Here is a 19,767-nt window from a genome sequence, read left to right as displayed (position 1 = left end):
GTTGGGAATTTGAAATATTCTAACTGTTTTTGTAGGTGACCTGCCAAAACTCCTCGTGTTATATATGCACTTAAAAAACAGCAGAAAACAATTAGAGTATTATTCTTCTGTAATATTAGTGATTTAATAGAGTGTTGGGGAATCCAGGATATATATATATATATATATATATATATATGTAACCACTGTTACTGGTTTTACACTGAAAACATTCGTTCGCTGAGAAAATCGAACATAAAGAGTTAGAGAACTATGCAACGGATTATATATACGTTTTAGTGCATCGGCTAATGTTTTACTTTAATAAGCGTCTACGACTCTACTATATAAATCTGTTTACCACCAAACACCTAAACAGAATATTTAAACCGTGACTAAAGTAACTAAACTCAAAATAGTTAGATCCTAGGACCGGATGGCGCATATTTAAAATTATTTAACGTTTTCTTTTGTTAACAATAACAAACGCAAGTTCAAATTTGGATGGATGGTGACATAGTGCCAATACTAGTACAAACTACTAAACTATATGTTCTGATCCAACTATTAATAGTTGTTAAGTAGTTAACCATGTTAGTTTCACATATCAAATTCCACCAGTGTTATTTTAGATATATTTTCTAACAAACCAACTTTTAGTTTTCTCCTATTCAGTAGAAATGAGTTGTCATTCTTTTCTCTTTATGTAGGTGACACCAAAAGAAGAGTTGTTATGTAACGTGTATTTGAAATTTCAAGTAGTCTATTGGTTTGCCAAAATTAAAAGAAAGCAAATTATCGAGGATATTGTTTTGTGTTCAGTGTTAACTTCAGATTTATATGGACTTCAAAATTAAAATTAATTACGATAAATAGATTGAACTTAACATTTTACTCCCTCCGTTTCGATTTAACTGTCATTGTAGAAAATTTTTTTTGTTTCAAAATAAGTGTCGTTTTAGAGTTTTAGTGCAAAATTTATTAATAAAATTCTCTACTTTATTTTTTCTATTAGTTGAAAATATGGTTAAGTGTATAGATAATTGTGTTTTAATTTTGAAAATATATAAAATCATATATTTTTTTAATCTGTGTGCATAAACCTAAAACGACAACTAAAATGAAACGGAAGGAGTATGTATTAGTCTATTAACTCTCTAACTACCTATGTAAGACTTAATTCATTCATTAACACTTCATTCATTAACACTTCTTTTCATGCTCATGAACAATTGTGAAAATAACATTTATATAGTATTCCAACATCAAATGGTTTGGATACCATATTAAATTTCATAGCCTTAGAGCATCATTATCGCCGTCGCTTACCTCAGTCTCTTAATATTATTAGCATAAAAAAAAGAAAAATATGTTAAATGTGAAAGAACGTTTCTTATTTAGGGGCTATAAGAGACGGGTCTTCTGGGACACGTGTTGCCCTTTGGATGTTCATCTCTTCGTCTCTCTTCTTCTTCTTCTTTTCGATCGATTCTGTTCTTCTGAAAGTTTCCGACTTTCATTCTTAATTTTTGTTGAATTTTCTCCAATCGAAGACCTTGAAATGTGTGGCCTTGATCGATGGATTGCTGACGTAATCAGATCAGAATCATCGGATCTCGATGTTCAAAATCAAATCCTAGGACGATTGTTTCTCGACGAGTCTCTTCCTTCCTCGTCCGTCTCCTTTGTCTCCTCTAAGAGCTGTTCAGTCAGTTCGTGTCGCTTAGTCTGAAAGTCGAGTGCTTAGAAGACGAAACCGGAACAGAGGACCTCTGTTTTCGTCAGTCAGTTTATCCATAAATGAGAGTAATGGCGAGGAAGACGGAGAAGGTGGTGAAGGGTATAATGGTCAACACGTGTACAAGCCTCCTTCGCTGAAGGAGAATCGATCAGGAGCTCTCAACACCACTAAGCATTTATGGGTTTGCTGCCATGGTTTCAAGGTAATAGTTTTGGTATCATAGGGATTCATTAGTTAGGCTAAAATCTGTAGACTTTTTCAAGTGTTTGTGGTTACTACTTAAGTGATATGCTCATTGGGTTATAGGGTTTTGGTTTGAGCAGAACTTGCATTGCACCACTTCAGCGGATGAAGCTAGAGTACATTGTCTGTGGAGAGCAAAGGAGTCTTCTTGGACTCATTCAGAGGATTGCTACCACTGAAGGGATTAGAGGCTTTTGGAAAGGGAACTTGGTTAATATTCTTAGAACCGCTCCTTTCAAGTCCATCAACTTCTATGCTTATGACACATACAGAGGCCAGCTTCTGAGATTGTCTGGAAATGAAGAAACCACTAACTTCGAGAGGTTTGTGGCCGGTGCAGCTGCTGGAGTAACAGCTAGTTTGCTATGTCTCCCACTTGATACCGTAAGTTAGAATCACAACAAAGACTTACCTTGAGTTTGTTTGGACTATTCCTGAGGTTCTTTAAATTGTAGATAAGAACGGTTATGGTGGCACTAGGTGGAGAGGCATTAGGCGGTGTGGTTGATGCGTTCCGTCACATGATTCAAACAGAAGGTTTATTTTCGTTGTACAAAGCCATACTTGCCTTCAGAGAAACAGTTTTTGATTACTAGGAATCGGTGGCTGGCGTACAAAATGGCATGTTTATGTGAATCTTGCGGTAACATAACCTTTTGTTTGGATGATTCATTGACTCAGATTAAGATTCTTGTTTGTGTAAATCAAGCTTTGGATTCGTATATCTATGAAAATAGAGTTCATGAGAATATGTTTTTGAGATTGGATTTTTTTATATGTTCTTGTCAGATGAAGGTTTTGCGTCAATGTTTGTTTTTGAGTGATGTTCCCGTCAATGTTTTGGGAGGTATCAACTTTTTTCTTCTTTTTTTGAGATTCATCTTCTTGTCGGTATCCTCTTTGTTTTGATTATATCCTTCTTTGTGAAACTTTGAGCAGTTATTGCCTCGCACGGTTTGGTGGGCAGTCCCAACAATCTGGCTTCCAGTTGTCTGCTACGTTCTTTCAATCTCCGCGAGGAAGGGACTGACATTTCCCCGGATCGGTTTAATAGTTGTTTTTGGCGTACTAACCTGGACACTGCTCGAGTACACGCTTTCATCTCTTCCTTTTCCACATAGAAACCAAGAGCTACTGGTTAGTTCAATATCATTGATCAATTTGAAGTTTTTTTTATTGTGTATTGTGGTAAAGTTTGTTGTAATGAAAGTGTTTTATAATTTTTTTTTAAGAATCCATAATTAAGAAACTTGCAATAAACCAATTAAATGTTCAAATCTCTTTCTAAGTTTCTTAACTCACTTTTACACTTTAAAAACTATTAAAAATTAATTAAGAGACCTTGTAAGGGGTTTTGGGATAATGATGCTCTTATAATTCAAAATCAATTAATAATTAAATTGAGTTAACAGTTTATATATTACCTTACACTTTCAGACGTGAGATATTCATCCCTACAATTTTGTGCAGAGTTCACCTCGTGGAAATTGGAATAAACGTGGGAACATTTAAAGTTGCTTACTAATTTAGTCAGATGGTCCACTGTTTCCAGTGTGACTGAAACGAAGTGATCAGAGTTTAGTCAATTTGTTTCCTCTTTTTTTTTTCCAAGTTAAAGGCAAAGAACACATGTTTCTCTCAGAGCAACCTCATTCATGAATTTTTCAATTTAGGTTTCTCATATTTAAAATAACAATATTTAGTATCATGTGATTAGATAGTTATAATTTAATTGTTTAGAAAACTCTAGTGAGACGTTTATATAAAAGGACACTTTATCACTTTTGTTAACGGTAGGAGAAACATTGTGGTAGTGGAGCACAATGTTGGGACAGCTGTAATTATCTGGACATAAATTACCTTCCAGTTGTGATAGGAAGATAATGTTTACTTTAAAGAATCAACTGTAGAGAAACTAAATAGTTTTCTGGTTGAAATAAATGAAAAAGTTGTAAAAGTAAAAGTATGTATATATGGAAAGTATGTATATATGGGTTCATGAGACTCTTCCTGAACCGTTGAATTTCTTATTAGTTTCAAGATCTAATGGTTGAGAATCGTTTATCATGGTATATCGTGGGTATTGGTGTGGGTCGTAATAAATTTGGTTCCCTTGCAGTCATTAGTAACATTGTTGCATACTTGTGTGGATGATGTTATGTTGATGCTTATGCTTTTGGACATGTTGGGTGTACGAGCTAATTTCGTAGAAGATGGATGTTGTTAAGATAAGCTTACTGGGACTTTTTATGTAAATCACTGTTTTAGTTTTTTTTTTCTCTAGATCTGGGGACAAAGGAGAAGACGAAGAAAATATATTTATTAACAATTGGGGATATTTTTCTCGAGGATGGCAACAAAATGTTGCGCTTTGGATGGGATTGGCGTGGATGTGTGCGAAGGTGTTATTTGCGTATTGAATCAGTGGTTAGGTTTGTAGTGGACACGCAGTTGTGGACATGAGATGAAGGTAAACATGAGTACGCAATATGTTAGTTAAATACCAAAAGAACCATGCATACTGAGTTCGTGGAATTAAAATACATGAGTAACTATAAGCCGAAGGGCACATTAAGAGCAAAAACAAAAGGTGCCCAATAAGTGTATCATGTGTTGCTGCAGGAGACGGGTTGCTAAGACTGTTTTGGTTGGGTGAGTTGTGGTCGGGTAAGTCATGGTTAGGCGTCGGCTGTTCAGCAGACTTATGGTCAGAGGTTAGGTGGACAGGTGATGTGTGGTCAGGAGTGGAGTAGTTGTAAAGTGTGTGTTCGGGTGAAGTGTGGATGGGGGTTGTGTGGTTGGGCGACGAGCAGTGGTGAGGAATCAAGGATAGGTGTTGCGGACCTTATGTTCAGATCACTGCTGAGAGAGGCATATTGCTGGAGCTCGTATTAGCTGACTACAGGGAATTGAGAACCGACATAGACATCTTCCTTCATCTGGACATCATGTGTGTGAATGTAACAACATAAGAGCGAATTACATAAACTTGTTCATGTGACTACACAATATGAAGATATATGTGCGTCGATATAGACAAAAGTGTTGTGGACAAATGAAGTTGTACGAGTTTCGTGGATCCAATAATCTTGAATAGAGATGGTTGAAAGACAACGTGCAATCAGACTTGTTTTTACAAATTTTTCCAATCATATAGTTAGCTGTCATGTTTCTGATTAAAAACAGAAAGAAGTATATACAAGGTTATTAATCCTACAAAAAGTTTTGTGGACGAAGTTTTGTAGACGAAGTTCCGTTGACGAGTTCTTTCTTCAATTTTCAGCTCTCCAGCGTCCATTTCAATGCACCAGGAGGAGAAACTGAGTCTTTGAGTGAAACGGCGTTTCTGGATGACTCTACCGTGTGAACTGCCACGGCGAGGTTAACGGACTTAGATTTGATGGAGTGATGAACAGTGAAGAAGGATTGACGGTTGACGTGACGGTGAGAAAGGCCGCCGTAGAAAGATCTAGTGGAGAGAGATGAGGCGTTGGAAAGAGCTATTAATTTTTTTCTCTGAGTTTGATTTGATTTTTAAAAAGAAAATGACTATGAAGACGACTGATGAAAAAAAAACAATTTATAATTATAGAAAAAGATACAGATGAAGACAATTGATGAAAGAAGAACAATTTATAATTATATAGAGAAATACTGTAGAGAAAGAGTTGGTTCATGAATTTTCAGAATTTTTCTTTTCAGATAAATCTGTAATAAATTGAGGGACCCATAAATCTAAAAAAATTAGGAGTTAGTCATATGTATCGTTTAGTTGAAAAATATAAGTGAGCGAAAGTTAAGTTGGAGGATATAATAGACAAAGAACAAGACGAAAGTGTGTCTTATATGGAAAGTGACTCTCTATGTAATTGATAAGTCAAAAAATGTATCCGAGTGTAAATTTTTCTTCATTTATAAGACAACAAAACAAAAGAGTTTCCGAACAGATTCTTTGAAGCTTTGACTGTATGGTACATATGGCGTAAACTTTTACTCTTGATTTGATGTTACTCGTCTTACTCCAGTTTCTGCTAAAAAATTGTCAATCAAATAAATTCCAAGTTTTTTTTATTTACTCTGGTCACTGTACGCAAGGAAAAAAATCACTCACATATTTACTTTGGAGTTTATAAGCGAAACGAGTTTACTCTATTTTTTTGTTCTCTTTCCTCATTTCAATTTCCAAAGTTTCTACCCTTTATTATTTACTCTCTTTTACTCCACATTTTTCCAATCAATACCTAGAGCACCAGCGTTGATTCTTAGGCTAGTAGGAGAAATGGACACTGAAATGTAAGAAGCGTACCTCTGGGAACAGCTTCTACACTATTCTCGAGAGACTAGGTACTGATGTGTCCATTTTTAATTGACTTAATAAAGTATTCATCATTTAAAAAAAAAGAAAAATTAGTTAAATTACCCGTACCTCATGGTGGATTCTCTCATTAACTCGGAATCCCGAACATGAAATTTACAGGCAATCAGGGCTTTGGTGGATCCTCATGATTTAAAATTATTGAAAGTATTCAATTAGCTAGAAATCAGATGGAAGATAGGTATGGATGACATTTCACTAACAATGGGAAATACTCGGTCCAATCAGGTTATCAAGTGGAACGGGTCTATCCTGATAAGGAAAAGCCACCAGAATTTTATGGTCCCACAGTCGATATACTAAAAGTTTTCTGCTGGAAAGTGCGATGCCCCCCGAAGATAAAGCATTTCTTATGGCAAATCCTTTCAGGATGTATAGTGGTAATGAAAAATCTAAAAACGAGAGTAATACAAGAGGATATATGTTGTGCTCGATGCGGAGATCCGGAGAAATCAATAAACCATGTGTTTTTTGAATGTCCTGCAGCACGTCAAGTGTGGGTATTATCTAAGATACCATCGAATCCTAATATTTTTCCTATTAGTTCTTTTTTCACTAACAAGGATCATCTTTTTTGGATAGTCAATCCAAAGATGGATGACCACCAATTTGCATGGATATTATGGTATATATGGAAAGGTCAGAATAACAAAGTGTTTAACAATCTGGATATTGATCCAAGGAACACACTTAAAATAGCAGAATTGGAATCATCACTTTGGGCTGAGGCACATGTAGTAAATGATCAAACGAGGGGGCATCTGGTACAGACCAGACCCACACTAGTGACTCCAGGACGATGGTGCTTCATAGATGGTTCATGGAAAGATAAGGATTTATTTTCAGGGCAATGCCGGTATAGCACTTTACCGGGTTTTGATGGTTTATTAGGAGCAAGGAATGTAAGGGCATGTCGTTCACCTCTTCATTCGGAGGTGGAGGCACTAATTTGGGCAATGGAATGTATGAAGAATTTAAGACAGTTTCAGGTTACGTTTGCAACAGATTGTTCTCAATTGGTGAAGATGGTTTCAAAACCAGAAGAATGGCCAGCATTTGAAAGTTACATGGAAGACATTAAGCTTTTAAAAAGAAGATTCCTCAACTCAGGCATCGTTCATGTACCCAGGACGGAGAACCTATGGGTGGATAGCTTAGCACGCAGTGCTAGGAAACAACCGTCTTTCGTCGTTCACATGGATGCGGAGTTACCGATTTGGTTTACAGAGTCAACATGAGTCTGTAAATGTTTGTTGTCAAAAAAAAATTAGTTAAATTAGGAAAGGGAGTATACAAAAACTCTCACTGCAGATTTTTTCACAACAAGTTTAAAATTTCTACCAACAGATGTCAGTCCATTATTGTAAGTTTTAGTGATTTATGAGATGGTTGTGTGTATGATGGAGGAGTTTAAAATCGCCCCATATGAATAAGAAAGAGAGAGTTTGTTGCAAAGTAAGAGAGTAAGAAGGAGGAATCTCTTATTTCCTTGGATCATTTGTTTATGGGAACATCTCATATATAAAGAAGTTACAAGTATGAAAAATGGTAGATGAGATATAATAAACTAATAGGAGCCTAGACCATGCATGCTTGTTCCTTGTAGTGGTATCTCCATTGTCTTGAGACCTTAACCAACCAATGCATGCTTGTCCCTTGTAGTGGCATCTGCATTGTCTTGAGACCTTAACCAACCCATGCATGCTTGTCCCTTGTAGTGGTATATCCATTGTCTTGCACTTCACTCTAGGTATTAGGTTGTATGGAAAGACTTGGAACACAAGGTAACTCAGCTCATGATTGATTTAAATTCGCCTGATTCCATCTTGTTTCTTATTGCTTCATCTTCACACTCCCCCTCAAGCTTGACCATAGGAATTGGTCAAGCTTGGAAACCATGAAGCATTCCCTCATTGAAACCTTTAGATTGGAAAAACTTCATGGGATAAAAACCAAGCCAATGAAAAAGAGTAGAACACTTCATGGCTAAGAGGATCAGTGTGATGAAAGATCTACGAGTCCTAACTTGGAATGTATGAACTCACAAACCTTGGTGCTTGCAGATCAAGTGTGTACTTCCTTTGGGATAATAATAGCCCATCCTTGGATCGGCACATCTCAATCCCTAGAAAGTACTTTAACTCTCACAAGTCTTTGATATCAAAAGATGATCTAAGGAAAGTTTTAGTTAGAAGTATACCTTCTTTGTCACTCCCGGTGATGATGATATCATTATCATATACCAAGATCACAACAATCCCTTGCTTGCTGGTGAGTGTAAAGAGCGTATGATCTGCCTCAGATTTTACAAAGCCCCTTCCATTGAGTGTGGTGCTGAGCTTGTGGTACCATGCCCTAGGTGATTGTTTTAATCCGTAGATAGCCTTCTTGAGTCTAAGAACATTTCCAGGCTTTACTAGGTGTTCTATACCAGGAGGTGGCCTCATATAGACTTCATCTTCTAGTTCTCCTTGTAGGAAGGCATTCTTCACCACCATTTGCCATAGATCCCACTCTAAGTTGACAGCCAAAGATAGGATTATCCTTATGGTGTGAAGTTTAGCAACTGATGCAAAGGTATCTAGGTAATCATCTCCATATGGCTGAGTAAAGCCCCTTGCTACTAGTCTTGCCTTGCGCCTTTCTACTGTCCTATCAGCATTGTACTTGATAGTGAAGATCCAGCGGCTTGTTACAGCTCTCTTGACTTTAGGTAGTTCAGCTTCATACCATGTATCATTGATGATCATGGCGTTAGTCTCACTGCCCACTGATTCTTTCCATTCCTCATGCTTCATAGCTTCCTCATAAGATTTTGGAATGTATTCCTGATCCAAGTCTCCAATAAACACCACATGTTCTTGGGGATAATGAGCTAGAGAGTACACTCCTTGTATAGGATGGGCCACAGCTTGAGCATTGAAGTAGACCATGTTCTTCCAGTTTAGATCCACCGGCTTTCTGATCCTATAACTTCTTCTTAGAGCCGGCTGTGAACTACTTTCCTCAGTTGCTACTTGATCATTATTAGTCTGAGGCTGGCTTGCAATCACTACTGGCTCCTCTTGAGTAGTGTAATGATCCTGCTCCTCTTGTGTATGATGCTCAGCTTGATCATGACTTGCTGAATCCTCCTGATTATGTTCAGCTTAATTGTCCCCCTCAGGATCAAAGTGAGGAATCTCAATCACATTAGTATCAACTTCAGTAGGTGGAGTGAACTGATGGGGACTCGCCTCAGGTGTACTGGCCCCTTTCTCTTGGTGTATACTGATCCCAAGTCTTTCCATTAGTGTCCTTAGATTGTTGGCTCTATCCGAGGCTGATTGGGACAAATTCTCTAACTCTTCCCAACTCTTTCCATCATATTACCTCAACTCATGATTGATTTAAATTCGCCTGATTCCATCTTGTTTCTTATTGCTTCATCTTCACAATTACAAGTAAACACAAATAAACAAATTTAATATTATTTTTTCTTATTTTAGAAACTGACATGGTTTCTAATCAATAATCATGCTCTAATGTTGCTCTTTAACGTCTCCAATGAGAGACTATTTCATTTTTTTTTTCAAAATTTGCTTTTAATTTTTTTTCTCTAAAGCATGAAATACTCTACTAAATATTTTTATTGAAATTTCTCTAATGCTAGTCGATATGCAAAAGATAAATTACATGCAACCAGTGGCGGACCCACAACCAAGTGTACAGTGTCATGTGACACCCCAAAAATCATTAAAACGTAAACAAAATTATTGAAATATAACCATCAAAATTGGTAAAGTTCAGGAGGGTTCTCTCTCTTCTCTTTAGAGAGAGAGAATTCTCTTTTTCTTTCCTTGTTCACATATTCTTATCTTTCACAGGGAGAAAGAGATTTGCCTTATGTTTTGTTGTAAAATACTTCTCTATATCTTCGCTTAGGCGATTTTAGCTTCCGCTTGGCGGATTTTTAAACTTCGTTTGGCGATTTTGAAGTGTAATCTCAATACATATTTGGGCTTGTTCTTCACGCTTTAGCTTCTCCTTATTTGTATTGAGATAAATAAAGTTCATGTTCTCCTCTTTCACAAAGAAATGTTTAGATTCCATTTGTTCGGTGTTTCGGCTTTCTCTTTCTTCTCAGACATGCACTTAATCTTTTCTTAAGAGAGTCAATCTTTACTCTTCTTCTATGGAGCTGTTAGATGGCTTATGAGTAAAGTATCTCAGCAGAAAGGAAGCAGTGATGATGGATATGGCCTCAGCTGACTTGGAAGGAGATCTAGCAGAGTCGGCATCTTCTCTATAGCCTGAAGATGGTCTGACAAAAGTTCTCATATCCGGTTATTTGAGCATTCTCAGAGTTAACATCTGATGTAGACGGAGATCCTGAATACGAGCAAAGGTTTGGGTGAAAGGAGGAGTTCGGGGAGTACAAATCAATGACGATGCAAGCTTGCGGCAGAGAAGACAAAGCTTCAATTTACGGCGGCACTCGAGAATTGCCGGTGGAGGAGCTCAGTTCAGAATTGCATGTTCTCTTTTAGCCACGTGTTTGTATCTTTAGTATTAAGTTGCCACGTATGTATAATGTGGAAACCCTAAAAATTGTACTCTTTTTAGCCCTTTGGGATTTATAAAATTAAAAAGTTGACAAAAAAAATTTTTTTGGTAAAGTTCGCATACTGCTCCCTCATATCTCTGGTTCGATTCTTTTAGCTTACCCCTTTGAATCTTTATTTCTTTTTAGTTGATTGTTTGACCCAGATTAAAATTTATTCTTCGGTCCACCACTGCACGTAACCAGCGTTTTTATTTTACATTACTTGAAGTTGATTAAAACTTGGGAAATTGGAAAAAAAACTTGGGAAATTGGAATGTATGACGATGAAAAAGTACTAATTAGCTACATAACCAATTTTCCTAGTACGTCTATACACGGCTTCACTTTTATATAATAATTCTATTTTGCCCCTCAACACAACCGGTAAAACCTGAAGGATAAAAAATAAAACTTCCTAATAATTATCTTTCAAAAGTTACTCGTGGCTCTTTGATATTTACTCACGGTCTGCAAGTAATTTTTTAATTTGGAGAAGGTGAATCTGTTTCTTCTCAGATTTGTGGGATGGTTGATGAAATTGACTATGTGAGATTTCTGAGAGTATTTTGTGATCACAAAATTTCTCCCAAAATCTCAACCTTCTCTGCTTCCGAACCCGCCAGCTCACCGCCGCAGTTACAGACGATGCGGCGAGGAGCATGACCTGGGTCGACGACGTTTCGGCTCCGTGCATCCATCTTCTCAACTGAGTGAAGACGAAGCCAGTAAGTTTCAATTTTGTGTTTGAAGACGAGGAAGGAGATGAACAAGGAATGTATTTCTATACTATTTTATGAAATGAAACATATTGTCTTTCCTTCAAATATGATTGTTTTCTTATTTGCCATGTTTATTAATATATAATTACTATTTACAATGTTATATTTCATTTGATGCTTGAAAAATAGGGCTCAATCTTATTCGTTATTGTTTCATGTTAATTGATATGAGTTTTGTATCAGTGTATGTTTTTGTTTTATATTGATGTGTATAAGATTTTGTAAAGAGAAAGAGTATATTAAATGTAAATAGAATATAATTTATTATCACATCAAATAAAACATAATACAATGTGATGTTGAATGAAATTTATTCCACCTCTTTTCTCTAATGCCGTTAATCTTCATCTATTTATCTATAGTCAATCTGAATTTGGGACCAGCATTAACTTCTTATATGCAATTATAGACACTTCACAATTTCACCTATCATTCTATTTGGGTTTAGAATTTATATTTGGATTTGGTGTTTATAATTGGGTTTAGGATTTACTGATTAAGATTTAGGGTTTAGTATTTGGGTCCCCCATTCTTTAACAATAACAGAAAAGCTATCCACATTTTTTTTCTTTGACGACACCGATATGGATGTATCGTCGTGGCTTGTTGAGCATGAAAGTTGAGAGTTATTCATCAAAAAAGTGGAAGAACAAAGTTAGCGTATTTGACTATAAAAAGAATTCTCTCTCGGGCACGTAACTAGAGAAAAGTATTTACCCGCCCATTTTTTCTCTGTTGTCACCTGCTATGCCCGGCTTTTTCACCTTTTTAGGCTTTATCCATTGCAATTCCCTGCTTCTTGTTCAAATCCTTTCTCCTTTTAGAAATAGCCAACGGATCTTAGAGTAACTCCCTTTCCGGAGCTCTCCTCAGACCGTCGCCTCACCGGGTTCTGCCCCCAACGCCGTCGGCGGGCCAGCCAGGTCTCCCTGTGCCGGTAACTCCCAGATCCATGTCACCTCCTCAGCTTCCTCCGATAACACAGACCTAAGATCTAGTCTTATGGCGGAAGAGTAACTGGAGCTATCTTCAAACCTTGGTTGTTATAACCTCTTTATGCTATGTTCCAACTCCCTCAGAAGCATTTACTCACAGAAGTTATTGCAACAACATTTACTACTCTCCGGAAACTATAAGAGCTTTGAACGACGCTGATTTAGGTTAATATAACCTCGTATAAACATCCTCAACAAGTCTTGTGACAAAGAAAGCTATGCCCGCATAAAGCTCATACTACTGGTTCATACTCTGTTCATGGCTCGACGATTCAGTCGCTCAGAGAAGAAGAAATGGTAGGCTCCGCCTGACCTCCCGGTCAAGAAACTTCCAGTGTGCATACCGACAAATGATGAAAATGATGACCTCATTGAGGCCAACCGGTTGACTATTATCGGACGATTGACAAACCCGATGATTCAAAAACCTAGAGCCGTCATTGACTTTATGGCCCAAATTTGGAACCTAGAAGGAAGGATTGAGGGTAAGCTTTGGGACTCGACAAGTTTCACATCAAATTTGAAACAAAAACTGACCTCCTTCAGGTTCTTGAAAAGGGACCCTAGCTACCACTACAAAAGGTGGATGCTTCTAATGCAGCGATGGGAGCCAACGGTGTCGGAACACTTCCCATCAAACATCTCCTTTAACGTAAGGGTACACGGTATACCTCTACACTACTGGTCAGAGGGCACTGTAAAAACGATTGATAAAGAACTGGGAAACTATGTTGTTAAAGATGCTAAGGAGGCTAAGATTTGGGTAGAGGTTAACGGCTTACAGCCGTTAATTATGAAAATGGAGATAGAACTTCCCACAGAGGATGTAACAGAAGTTGAGTTTGAATACATCAAAATCGAAAAATATTGCTTTACCTGCTTCTCTCTATTTCATGAGGAATCTGACTGCCCACAGCGTCCTCAAAATGCACTACCGCCTAAAGAAAGAAAGCTAGGCATTACGCAGATGATTGCGCTACAGAGAATAGAAGCGGAGAAGAAACGGCATGACGATAGGAGAGGGTACATAAGACCCGAGGTTTTCCGGACTTCTACTCGACAGTCTGAAGATAGTTATGCACAAAACAGAGGCTACAGAACCTCAGATAGAGGCTACTACACTCGCAGAGAGGATCACAGAAGAGACCAGTCAATCCTCTCCAGAAAAAAATTGCACTAACTCTGACTATTACCGAAACAATGCTCCCTCTCAACAGTACTGTGTTCTTGAAAGGAACAGACCCAACTCGGGATCTTTTGCTCACCAAAAGTTACCAGTAACTCCTTCTGCAAACTCTGATATCAGAGGGACAATACTACCTGTGGCAGAGCGCAACCTACCCTCTAATCCTAGAGATGAGGTCACTCCAACTCGCTCTCTCAAGGATCATCTCGGAATCCCTCTTAATGGCAACGAAGGTACAACCTCAGGTTCAAAAGAGCAAAGATCTGCTTTGGCACATCTCACTTATCCCATCCCTAATGAAGAACAGCCAGCTAGAAGAACTCCTAGTTTTGAGTCAGGACGTCTCCAAAAAGCGGTGATCAGAACCGAGGAAGTTGAGATGGTAAATCAGGAGATAATAGAGGAATCATCTCCATTAGCAGGAAGGATCCCTGCAACCCTTAGGCTCGGTGCTGGGAGCTGGAGGACAATCAAGAGGGGTGTAATTCCAATTGCTCCACAGAGTAAGGTAGCAAACAAGAGAAGGGTAACAAAGACCCCAATCAAGAAGCGCATAGCTAGAAGCCCACTACTTGGAATACTCCAAAGGAAACCAAGCACTGCACGAGCATCCACAACAACCAGGAGAAAGCTGGTAGTGGAAAAAGATAACAATTTACCTTGTGATAAGGTTGGGTCCAGTAAACAACGCAAAAAGAATGATCAACCGTCGACAGTGTTTATATCGGGAAGTACACGAGGTGGGGTGGATTTTCGGCCCCAAAAAAAACCTTTTCCTTGGCCATATTTAGCTGGAATTGTCAAAGACTTGGGAGTGTCCAGACAATCCGGCGTTTAAAGGAGATCCACAAGAAGATGGCTCCTAATGTAATGTTTCTTATGGAAACAAAAAATGAGGATGAATATATCAATAAAAATTACAGAGCCTCAGCTTTGCTCATTACTTCTCGGTTACACCTAATGGCCTTAGTGGCAGCCTGTCTCTCTTTTGGAACGATGATACAGACATCACAATTCTTCAATCTTCTCCCAGCCTTATAGATACTAGAATTGTGCACAAAGGAAGCATGTCCTTTATCTCCTTCGTTTATGGTGCACCGGCTGCAGAAAATAGAGCTTCCTTCTGGAGCAAGCTAACCACGGTGGGACAGGGACGAGATGACCCATGGTTACTTAAGGGAGACTTCAACGATATCCTCAATAATGCAGAGAAGATTGGAGGGCCTACTAGACCTGAAGGCTCTTTTACTGCTTTCCGATCCTTTGTGGCGCAAAATGGATTGTGGGATCTCAAACACTCAGGAGAACAACTGTTATGGCGGGGAAACGAGTACACACACTTCATACGATCTAGGCTAGATCGAGCTATGGCGAGTTGTTCTTGGTTGGAAGCATACCCGATGGGTAGATGTCGATACCTAAGGTTCGAAGGCTCGGACCATAGGCCTCTGATCTCATACTTCAACTCGGATAAACCAAAAAGACGAGGCATGTTCCGATTCAATAGAGCTTTGACGGAACATGAGGAGGTTACTCAATTAATCGACACAGCATGGAACTCTTCTCCACTCAACTCTGTGATAGAGAAACTGAATGCTCGCAGAAGAAATATCATCCGCTGGGCAAAGGAACAACAAATGCAAAGCAATGTGGCTATAGAGCGGAACCAACAGGCACTAGAGACAGCGCTATCTGCTGCCACACCAGACCCAGCACTCATTGAGCACATGAATTCGAAACTAGGTCGAGCGTACTTAGCAGAAGAAATGTTTTGGCAGCAGAGGAGTAGAATTCAATGGCTCAAGCAAGGAGATCGGAATATGGGGTTTTTTCACGCAGCCACTAGAACACGACGAGTAATAAACTCCATTCTGGTTCTTGAGGATGACCAAGGAGGCGTGGTATATGAAGAACATGACATCGCTAGAGTGATCTCCCTCTACTTCGCCAAAATTTTCACATCCAATGGCAATGAATCCTTCTCCCAACTCCAAGGACTCCTCTCCAAAAAGGTCACTCCAGAGATGAATGCTATGTTGACAACAATTCCGAGCGATTCGGAGATTAAAGTTGCGGTAAACTCTATCAATGGAGGCAAGGCTCTGGGTCCCGATGGGTTCTCAGCAACCTTTTACCAGTCTTACTGGCATATTGTGGGTAATGAAGTTATAAAGGATGTTAGAGAATTCTTCACCACCAGCCAGCTACATCCGCATCAAAACGAGACTCATGTACGGCTTATTCCCAAAATCACGGAGCCACGATCAGTAGCACATTATAGGCCTATTGAGTTATGCAACACTCACTACAAGAATATCGCAAAAATACTCACCCGAAGACTCAAGCCGTTATTGTAGCGGGGCGAGCGATCACGGATAATGTGCTTATCACGCATGAGACCCTACACTATCTGCGAACTTCTGAGGCAAAGAAATATTGTTCTATGGCCGTGAAAACGGATATGAGCAAAGCTTACGATAAGACTGAATGGAACTTTGTGAAGGAAGTGTTAACACTGCTCGGATTTGATCTAGTTTGGATATCTTGGATAATGACATGTATCGAATCAGTGTCTTACTCCTTTTTGATAAATGGTTCACCACAAGGATTGGTTCGACCATCGCGTGGGCTCCGACAAGGGGATCCTCTGTCGCCACACATCTTTATCCTACGCACTGAAGTTCTCTCTGCACTATGCTCGAAAGGCCAAGCGGATGGATCTCTTCCCGGGGTCAGGATATCTCGACATAGTCCTCCCATAAACCATCTCCTCTTCGCTGACGATACCATGTTCTTTTGCAAGTCCAAGCCGTCGTGTGTCGCAGCGTTAATGAAGATATTGGCCACTTATGAAGCAGTTTCGGGACAGAGGATAAATCCACAAAAATCTGCTATAACCTTCTCAGCTAAGACGCAAGCCTGTGTTCGAGCTCCGGTTACGAACAGCATGTCGATCTCTATGGAGGGAGGTATAGGGAAATACTTAGGGCTTCCTGAACAGTTTGGTCGTAGGAAACGAGACATCTTTGCATCGATTCTGGACAGAATAAGGCAAAAGGCTCATAGTTGGACAACTAGATTCCTTTCGGGCGCCGGAAAGCAAGTGATGCTCAAGTCTGTGCTTGCAGCAATGCCATGCTATTCTATGTCATGTTTCAAGATCCCAATCTCTCTTTGTAAGCAAATCCAGTCGATCTTGACACGATTTTGGTGGGACGCTAACCCGGAGAAGAAAAAGATGTGTTGGGTAGCTTGGGAAACATTAACGTTGCCAAAATATGCTGGTGGTCTTGGTTTTAGAGACTTGGAAACCTTTAATGATGCGTTTCTTGCTAAGATTGGCTGGCGAATTCTAAACGAACCACAACCTCCTAGCACATGTCTTAATGGGTAAATACTCTCGAAACTCATCCTTCTTAGACTGTCCAGTGCCACTCAATGCCTCTCATGGATGAAGCAGTATCTTGGCTGGAAGAGAGATTCTTAGGAAAGGGCTCAGCTGGGCAGTGGGTGATGGCGAAAGCATCCGGTTATGGGATGATCCCTGGCTCTCTTTCACTTCTCCAAAACAACCAGTTGGTCTCGCTACAATGGAACACGCCCCTCTGAAAGTCACTGACCTTTTGTGTCCACTTACAAATAAATGGCAAGTGGAGAAGATCAGAAGGATCCTACCTCAGTATGAGGATGATATTTTGAGAATAAAAACTAGTTCTACTCTTGCGCGAGACAAGCTACTCTGGCTCCCGGAGAAGTCAGGTTTATATTCCACCAAAACTGGTTATGGTCTTGCGATCATTGCTGATAAACCGGTTACGGAGGCAAACAATCCAGTGAACTGGTTAAAACATGTATGGAACGTCAAAACAGCCCCCAAGATCAAGGATTTCCTTTGGAGAGTCATGAAACATGCCATCCCTGTTAGCTCCAATTTGGAAAGGAGAGGAGTTCTGAGGTTTAACTGTAAAACGTGTGGGGAGCATGAGGATGATCTCCATGTCGTTCTTAAGTGTCCACTAGCGGAAGATGTATGGTGCAACATGCCGATTACTGTAAGACCACTTTGCTCTGTCTCTTCGGTTGCAGAAATGTTTAAACAAGGAGATACCTTCCTTCCTCTACCATCAGTGGGTCTTAATGCACCCTCGTGGCCTTGGGTGGTCTGGAATTTATGGAAAGCTAGAAACAAGTTTGCGTTTGAAAACATAGCCTTCACAGCACAAGAAATCATCCTCAAGAGCATTAAAGATGCAAGAGAATGGAGTAACGCTCAAGTCGGAAACAGAGCAACCGTTGCTTCTAACGCTTCTTCTCCATTACCCCACCGCCGTGATATTTGCCCGCCCCCAACGTTCCAACCTGGAATCCTAGTGTGTAAGGTCGATGCGTCCTGGGATTCTAACTCCGGCAGATGTGGTATAGGTGGAATATTTTCCGGTGATAATACTGTGATGCTTCCCATCTTTTCAGAAGCACATAACCATGTGTCATCAGCTTTAATGGCATAAGCCATAGCAGTGCAGCGTGCGGTGTCTCTCGCCGTGTATTCAAACGTCCGATCCCTGGCGGTTCTATCTGATTCCTCATCCCTCATCACACTGTTGAAGAAGGGAGGGTGCCAATCTGAACTGTTCGGTATCATGTTTGATATCTACCATTTTATCCCTTTCTTTGATGTAATCTCCTTTAATTTTATTTCTCGAAACTATAATGCAAAAGCTGATTCTGTGGCAAAATCAGCTCTAGCTGCATCTGTAATGAACTCCACTCGTGGAGCTTAGACTTCGTTTGATGAGAAATGCAAGTTTAGTTTGTTAAAAAAAATGGTTTAGCATTTGGAAGGTGGAGGTTTAGGTTGGGGTTAGCATTAACTTTTTTAATGCAAACATATTCATTTCATAATTTCACCAATATATACTATGCTATTTATTTTGTTCCATTCTATTTGGGTTTAAGGTTTATATTTTTGTAATGCTTTATATCATGAACTATGCATATTTTGATATTTGGGTTATGGTTTATATTTCCATTTAAGGTTTAGTGTTTAGTTTTTTTGGGTTTAGTTTATGTACGATTTGGATTGACGTTTAGGGTAAACATTACCTCATTCCATGTAATCATAGACATTTCAAAATTTGAACAATACGCTAGTTCGTTTGTTACTATTCTGTTTTAATAATGCTTCATATGTATTATTTGTATATTTTGATATTTGAGTTAGAATTTATATTTCTTTTTAGGGCTTACCAATTAGTGTTTAAGATTTAGTTTATATACTGTTTCGGTAAACACAGGGATAAGCATTACATATTTCCATGCAATTGTAAACATTTCAAATATGTAATATGCTATTTCGTTGTTACTATTCTATCGCTATGGTTGTTCTATACTACTTTGGTTATACGGAATGCAAACTTTGTAACTTTCAAATTTTCACATACGTTCACAGGGAATAGCTAATTAAAACAGGCGACTTTTATGTGGGCCGGGATCCTTTGTAAATGTTGTAAAATGTCTTCTAACTCACAAAGCATCAATATTGATAATTTCTCACCAAAAATTATAAGTTAAAAAGAAGGAGATAAGACTGAAAATCTGATAACAAAAAAAAAAGACTGAAAATCGTTTCGCATCTAAAAACTTTTTTAAAAATGTTTGCAAATTCCCTAACCATTTGTCATTTTCGAGCATTACCACCTGTTGAAATGTTTTACTCTTCCAAAATTTGAAGTAAGACGAACTGGTGTAGTTGGAAAAGGGCTCGAGCACGAATTTGTTAGGGTTTGATTGAACAAATATTTTCATAAATGATTTGTATTGGATTTGTGTATTCAAAAACTCGATCCAATACTTAAAAAAAAAATTAATTCATCTTCTTTAGCTT

At 38.8% G+C, this 19,767-nt stretch overlaps 2 protein-coding genes and 1 long non-coding RNA gene across 3 annotated transcripts; all 3 read left to right on the top strand.

Moving 5' to 3' along the window:
* The first annotated feature begins 1,320 nt into the window (after positions 1 to 1,320).
* LOC125596728 lies at positions 1,321 to 5,084 on the top strand. The gene is made up of 2 exons (XR_007331214.1): positions 1,321 to 2,810; positions 2,903 to 5,084. It is a non-coding gene; the product is annotated as an uncharacterized LOC125596728 (long non-coding RNA).
* Positions 5,085 to 13,112: 8,028 nt separating this feature from the next.
* LOC125596725 lies at positions 13,113 to 16,240 on the top strand. The gene is made up of 3 exons (XM_048771776.1): positions 13,113 to 13,846; positions 13,932 to 14,409; positions 14,807 to 16,240. Exons 1-3 carry the CDS (start codon positions 13,113 to 13,115, stop codon positions 16,238 to 16,240), a joined length of 2,646 nt encoding a protein of 881 aa, XP_048627733.1.
* An 86-nt stretch (positions 16,241 to 16,326) lies between these two features.
* On the top strand, positions 16,327 to 18,391 carry LOC125596724. Its single transcript, XM_048771775.1, has 2 exons — positions 16,327 to 17,273; positions 17,344 to 18,391. The coding sequence occupies exons 1-2, from the start codon at positions 16,327 to 16,329 to the stop codon at positions 18,389 to 18,391; spliced, it is 1,995 nt and encodes a 664-aa protein (XP_048627732.1).
* The last annotated feature ends 1,376 nt before the right edge of the window (positions 18,392 to 19,767 follow it).

This window comes from Brassica napus, unplaced genomic scaffold (genome assembly GCF_020379485.1).
Source record: "Brassica napus cultivar Da-Ae unplaced genomic scaffold, Da-Ae ScsIHWf_1269;HRSCAF=1813, whole genome shotgun sequence".
Lineage (NCBI taxonomy): Eukaryota > Viridiplantae > Streptophyta > Magnoliopsida > Brassicales > Brassicaceae > Brassica > Brassica napus.
The sequence above is the reverse complement of the archived record's forward strand: the minus strand, read 5'-3'. Positions and strand labels throughout refer to the sequence as shown.

What these genes read in the sequence shown, in the direction of transcription:
- LOC125596725 (XM_048771776.1), top strand. Translation starts at nt 13,113, where the DNA reads ATGATTCAAAAACCTAGAGCCGTCATTGACTTTATGGCCCAAATTTGG. An exon ending in GAGGATCACAGAAGAGACCA is followed by an intron (nt 13,847 to 13,931) that starts GTCAATCCTCTC and finishes TGTTCTTGAAAG; the next exon opens with GAACAGACCCAACTCGGGAT. An exon ending in AGGTAGCAAACAAGAGAAGG is followed by an intron (nt 14,410 to 14,806) that starts GTAACAAAGACC and finishes TAAAAATTACAG; the next exon opens with AGCCTCAGCTTTGCTCATTA.
- LOC125596724 (XM_048771775.1), top strand. Translation starts at nt 16,327, where the DNA reads ATGGCCGTGAAAACGGATATGAGCAAAGCTTACGATAAGACTGAATGG. An exon ending in CCTAGCACATGTCTTAATGG is followed by an intron (nt 17,274 to 17,343) that starts GTAAATACTCTC and finishes TGGATGAAGCAG; the next exon opens with TATCTTGGCTGGAAGAGAGA.